Source organism: Spodoptera frugiperda, chromosome 3, assembly GCF_023101765.2.
Source record: "Spodoptera frugiperda isolate SF20-4 chromosome 3, AGI-APGP_CSIRO_Sfru_2.0, whole genome shotgun sequence".
NCBI classification, from domain to species: domain Eukaryota; kingdom Metazoa; phylum Arthropoda; class Insecta; order Lepidoptera; family Noctuidae; genus Spodoptera; species Spodoptera frugiperda.
The window spans coordinates 11,879,429-11,885,823 of NC_064214.1; the positions used below are offsets into that span (position 1 = coordinate 11,879,429).

The 6,395-nt window shown below is 33.9% G+C and overlaps 1 protein-coding gene across 2 annotated transcripts; it reads right to left on the reverse strand.

The window, feature by feature from the left end:
- Positions 1–1,312: 1,312 nt before the first annotated feature.
- On the reverse strand, positions 1,313–5,365 carry LOC118274284 (phosphomevalonate kinase). 2 transcript variants are annotated; one of them, XM_035591747.2, is made up of 4 exons: positions 5,294–5,365; positions 3,279–3,368; positions 2,697–2,893; positions 1,313–2,225 (listed from the first exon to the last, which is right to left on the reverse strand). In XM_035591747.2, exons 2-4 carry the CDS (start codon positions 3,353–3,355, stop codon positions 1,942–1,944), a joined length of 558 nt encoding a protein of 185 aa, XP_035447640.2. In that variant the 5' UTR covers positions 3,356–3,368; positions 5,294–5,365; the 3' UTR covers positions 1,313–1,941. The 2 variants fall into 2 exon arrangements, with proteins under 2 accessions (XP_035447640.2, XP_035447639.2); XM_035591746.2 differs by lacking the exon at positions 5,294–5,365 and adding an exon at positions 3,607–3,755.
- Positions 5,366–6,395: the final 1,030 nt, after the last annotated feature.

Genomic DNA, 6,395 nt, shown 5'->3' on the forward strand with positions numbered 1-6,395 from the left:
AGGTGGTGTAAAAATATAAATGTAACTAGAATAACTACAATACGGCATTGATGAATGTAGAGGAAAGAAAGAGGTAAGCCAGAATCGTCAGGGTCATTTGCATCTGATTGTCTTTGCCCAGACAGACTGGCGCTGGCTGTTATGTAGACACACGGTAGTGTGTCCTGTAAAAATGATATAACTTGGCAAGTTTTAATAGAAAATTATATACTTGACTCATTGCGTTTAGTAGGTTTATAACAAAGTGTGTGAAAACTTGCCAACTTGTTATATCATTTTTAACTGAGGTCTGTGTATGGAACTTGGTACTTATTTAGATCTCACTTCTTTTATAGGCGAAGCATTCCAATATTATCGAACTTGGCAGCCTTTCACATTTATGTTTTGGGTGGGATAATACATTACTAAAAGAACCAGCGAGATAAGCAGAATTATGGTAGACCGTGAAAGTTATTCATGAGAACTTTTAACCCTGAAATATTTAAAAACTTTTAGAAAAAAGAATAAAGTTTACCTACCATTGGCTTAGAATGTAACATTCGAAGCTTTGTAACTTAATAACATCAAAAAATACAGTAGACAGATACAAACATATTACTATAACTTGAAATAACACATACCTACACTTTTTCACTAGGAAAATCCATCGTTGCTTTACGTGTGATCCTACAAATATCCTGTGTAAAAACACATTCACGACCTGGAAAAGTTTTTATCCTGAAGTTACATTTTGTTCGTAGCGTACACTAACGCCATCTATTGCTGAATATCAGAACAAGCTACCACAACGTCTGCCTTGAGTAAGTCACGAAACAACCGAAGGAATGGGTAAGGATATTTTCTCTTTAGTTACTACATTGAACTGCTGATGGCTCTACGCTCTTATAGTAAAATGATAGATGGAGTTTTTTGAATTACCAGAAATAGACCCTACGTTACATTAGCTCCATTTGATGAGCAAAAATATTATTTGCGCCTATACATATAGGGTACAAAAATAAGGACTAGGTTAACCACCAATTCTTTGATTACATTATTCCTTAGGTACCAACCGTAAAACGGGGTGAATAGATATTGTAATAGGTGTTAAAATATTTTCCAAATATTTATTCACCCCTCGAATTCTATTCACCCACATGAGGAAACTTATATGAAGGCAAATCTTCCTCTCTCCTATTCCTCTCCAAGGCGTTTAATTCCATGGAGTTTCATCATCATCAGTGGAAAGACGTCCACTATGTATACCATGGAGTTTACCTTGAGGTAAATAAAAATACTAGAGGAACAAAAAAAACAACTGAAAAACGATGCGTAATATTAAAATGTAAAGTATATTTTTCAAATAATTTACATAAAAATATGATACGTTCATTAACATAGACATCTACTTAAGACCTTGATTTTTAACCAAGTAAAGTTAAAATAGTGTTCAATAAATAATGATACATTATATATGTCTTTTTATTTCGAGCCTTTTGGAGATTGTAACTTTTTAACTTAAGTTATAATAAATAACAATAATATAATTTTTAGCTGTCTCTAATAAAAATTAATACCATCACCGGTTTTTACCAACCACTTACTTGTGACACTAATTTACATAATAAATTAAATTAATTGCTATTACAATAATATCAAATCTGTATAAAAACTTGATAAAAGACATGTCACGTATAATATAAATACTGGAACCTATTTGCATCATATTTTGAACATGATGTATTTTATCACCCAATCCATTCTCCGAGTGACTGCTGGATACTGAGTACGAGTTATTTCTTACGTTAACATGATCGAAACATTACCACGTTTAGCCTTCTGATTGATTAGTTAACTTAGAGTAGCCAATCAGCACGCCGAACGTAATAAACATGTCGATCGCATTAACGTAAAACAAACTCGCACTAGACCCTCCAGCTAAAGAGCAGCTTTTACCCGACGTCATAAACCAGATACCAGCCCCAATATACTACTTAATTGTTCCTCTAACTTCTGTTTTCCCTCACTATTGTCTATTACAAGATCCCAGTCAACAAAGTCATCTAAATCACACTCTGAAGCGACATCATCTACTCCGGCTTTGAAAATAAAACCTCTTTTGATTCTCGTTTCTTCATCAGCTATTATTCTTATGTTTCTAATTTTGTCACCATAGTTTTCTTTGAACCATTTGATGTCTGTTTTTCTTCTGATGTCGCTCACAATCCATATTGGCTTGTCTGTCGCTGAAATTGGTGAAATTATACTGTTATTTTTACATCATTTATAGTGAGAAAGTCTGAGTTCTCGTTTATGCAAAATAAAATGTGTTCTTTACAGGAAGAACTAAATATATTTCTAGAAAAAGATCTAGACATCTTAGAAGACTATTAGATATGGGATATAAGTAGACATCTACTTTCAAACCATAAACAACATTGTTAACAGTCTGAACAGATTTTAGCATTTTCTCCTATTCGTGGGTGAGTTTAAAAAGATAATTTCACATACACATGTCACTCAGAAGCAACAATTTGTGGATTACACAAAGAGTGGCTCTGTGTGGGAATCGAACCTGCTATCCGTTACATGGCAATCAGTTGCCCAGCCTCCATGCTCCGTCCACAACTGTGCAGTCACTAGTTTTAACCATAAAATAGCAAGCTATAATCATTAAAAAAACTAAACTGTATGAATAGAAATATTATCTAACTTACCATCTTGACAAGCAATCCTACAGAAATACCCATAATCTTGCGCTCTCATCTCTTCGCTCCAGTTGATCATATCAAGTCGGTATTGTTCCTTGTACTCGCTGTCTCCCAACAACTCATTCAGATTCAAATTCTTCTCCTTGGCCCAATGACTCTTTATAGGATGGGATATTTTTAAAACCTCACATTTGTCTGCAAGCCTGGAACATTTATGAATGGAATATTAATAAAACTGGTACAATTGACTTATGTAACTTATATTGTTAAGAATCTTAATGTATTTTCAATAAAAATGGCTCATAGTTTAGAAAAAGAAACAATAATTACTGTAAGTACACTAAGTAAAAAAAAAAATACTGATTACTTTTTTTTTACACATTAATTTTAAAAAGAGAATAGTACCTTAGAAAATGCAACTACATAAAGTAAAAAAAAAATACTGACTGAAAACTACACATTTTAAAAAAAAAAAACTGAGATAAAAATGAAAACTTTATTGTCTTATTAGCAATGCAAAATAACATCTTATTTTACGTACGTTTTGCTTGTAATTGTAATTATTAAAGAATGTTTACTTTCACTCACAAGTTCTGTAAATGTGTGGTAAGGAAGTCTTTTCCTGATTTTCTCTTTCCACTAAACAGTAATATTATTTGCGGCATTTTTCTACACGATCTGAAACAGAATAAATTATATTTGTACACGTATTCATCATTCATAAATTCATAATAAGATAATTTATTTAAATTCTGAGTCCATTATGTTTATAAATGGTTATATTTAAAATAAAAATCATATAAACTTAGAAAGGAGCGAAAAGTTTTAGTTTTTATTTTCCAAATAGTTGAATTGAACAAAGCTGCGGCCCAATTTATGTTTTCTTAAAAGTTTTAATAACACAATAAAAACTTACGCACGACTCTTCGACAAGTAAATAAAGCAAACTGAGTGTGACAACTGACAGTGACAAGTATCAACTGTCAAATCCAAAGTGACTTTGACTTTTGCGATTCTACAAAACGTCAAAGTTGTCAACTGTCATGCCGTTGGTAATGCCAACTTCAAAATCATGTCTTTCTTTTAAAATTACAATAAATTAAACTTTCGTTATTTTTGATAAGAGGTTTCGTTAATTATGAACTTATTATAATGTAAAAAATGTATAAATAGCCTAATTTAAAATTTTATACTGTAGTGTAATCGCTACAAGCTATTCACGCTTGTCAAAAGAGGGCGCTGCATTCCCTTTCCGTCCACAATGCTATACCAAGTATTTTGTAATTATTGAATCATTTTTTAAACAAGAGTATGATCCGGATGCAATTATAAGTCATACAAAGTTAAATTATATGATAATAGCTAAAAAATAAACTAAACACACACTCTGACACAGCAGGAAATATTTGGCGGCAACTCGTAATAAGTTGTAAAATAGTACCGCGAGATGGCAGCACATGACGAAAACATTTGCAAGTTTGTTTTTTTTATTTACTTTTTGGTCATGCATGAGGATACATTTTTCAGAAATAATATTGTATGGAAATATTGTAATAAATATCTATGTAGGTAACTTATTAACACTTGTGTTGTACGACAACATTATTGCAATTTAATTTTAAAATAATAATTAACAATATTTTATGAGTATTATTAGCATTGACGATAAGGCTATAAGGAAGGAAATCTTTATTATAGTGAGATTAATTAAATAGGTACGTTGCGAGTTAGTTTAATTATTACTTACTTGAAACAACAAATTAGTGCTTAGGTATGTACCTATAGTGATACTATAGGGAAGTAGCAACGAAGTTAAATGTTCCTAGGTACTTGTTTAACTGCTAAAAAAATATTTAGGAGGTGTTTAAATAAATTAATAAGTATCATTCTGAAAAAAAGAACTAGGTGGGTAACTAATATGTAATTACATATTAATTATGATGTTAAGAATTAAGTACCTACTAGGTAAGGATTAGGATGATAATTATTCATAATCATAACAAATTTTACTTGAGTAAGTACAAGATATATTTGAATGTTCATACTTAGGTAGAAACACGTAAGCACCTAGAGTACCTACTTATATCTAGATACCTAAGTGTTGGCATAATTTGTAGCTACTCAACACGAATCCATTAGGTATCTTTAGGTAATAACAACGTGGGTACATTATGTTATGTCCAACGCATCATCATACAAATGTCCGTATCTAGCAAATGAACGACGGTATTCAATAAAACTTATCAATATTGTTCATTATTAAATCGATATCCGTGACTAACTGAATGAATACCTCTGCCGGTATCTACTCCGACACGTAGGTACCACGGCATCGCCCACGCCACGTTATTATACCCAACATAACATATATCTAACTATTAAATAAATTCGTGCCGACACGAAAAAAATGGCGTTATTTGAATGCCGGCCGATAATTTAAATGTAGCAACAACCGCTTTTAGCTTACAACCTTAATTGACTTAAAAATGCTTATCAATATGACGTATCAACAAAAACTTTTGACCACAACACGCGCTCCGCTAAATTTAACTTTAATAGCGTGTCATACAAGTCAATATCAAAAGTCAATCGGGCGCACTTACTCTGTTTCGGAACAAGGGTAAAGTTGGAAGCACGATGCACGCTCACGACTTTCTGAACAACTCCGGACATGACATTCCACGTTTCGCTGTAGATTAGAACGGGACGGATAGCGACCTACCCGCTGAAAAAAACGAGACAAGCGACCACCGAGCAGTCCACGTGGACTGCTTAATATCAACACAGGAGCAACGACCAATAGAAAACGGTACCGCTAATGTATTTCTCACCTCCGCACTCACACCAAGGACAGCTGCCATTTTTACATTATTTATTCGATTCTGAACTTTGTGTCTGGCGGTTAGAGTTTTAAATCTGGTGTTGTGGTGAAGGTGTATTCCATGTTCGAAACGACTTATAAAAATGTGGTGTTATGATTTTGGTTCATATTGCGAGGGGGATAGGGTGCATAGTTGTGTTTGGAGTGTTTTGCGGTTCTTGAATTTAAAACGATTCCGAAGAACACGGGCGCAAGTTGGTGAAGGTTGGAGGAGGCCGCGGTGCAAACTGCATCGTCACAGCTCCCCTTGCTCCCCCTTGCATTGTAGTGCAGTGTGCGCGCTGTGTGTGTCTGCCCGAGTCAACTGTTGTGCTGAGCCCCGACGTTTCCACGGCGGCCCGAGAGCACGCCGCCGCCGCCGCTGCACTCAACGCTCGCAATATTTTGCTCTTGTAATATGTTGTGTTTTTACTTTTTACAGCGTTTGTTTGACCAGCTGAACAAAGGATTTTCATATGACGCAATTGTATGGAAAAAGCTTGTAGTAGGTAGCTGCGTTCCTTTTTCACATTAAACAACGAATGAATGTCTTAATGAGTGGAAAAGTATTTTTGTACAACTAACTTAGCAATTGTACAAATCGAATGCATATTTAAACTTACCTACGCATCTACATTGAGAACCTATCTGTATACATACTCTAAAAAGGTATAAGCAGTAACCTACTTCTACTTAAGTAGACAACATCCCCCAATCACGAGATTAGAATATCAGAATATTAGAATCCCTCCCCCCCCCACCGGCTGAACCACATTTATTTATGAAAAACAAAATAACGAGATTGAAATCAAAAGCCGTTCTTAGAAACAAATCGAGTCTTTAAA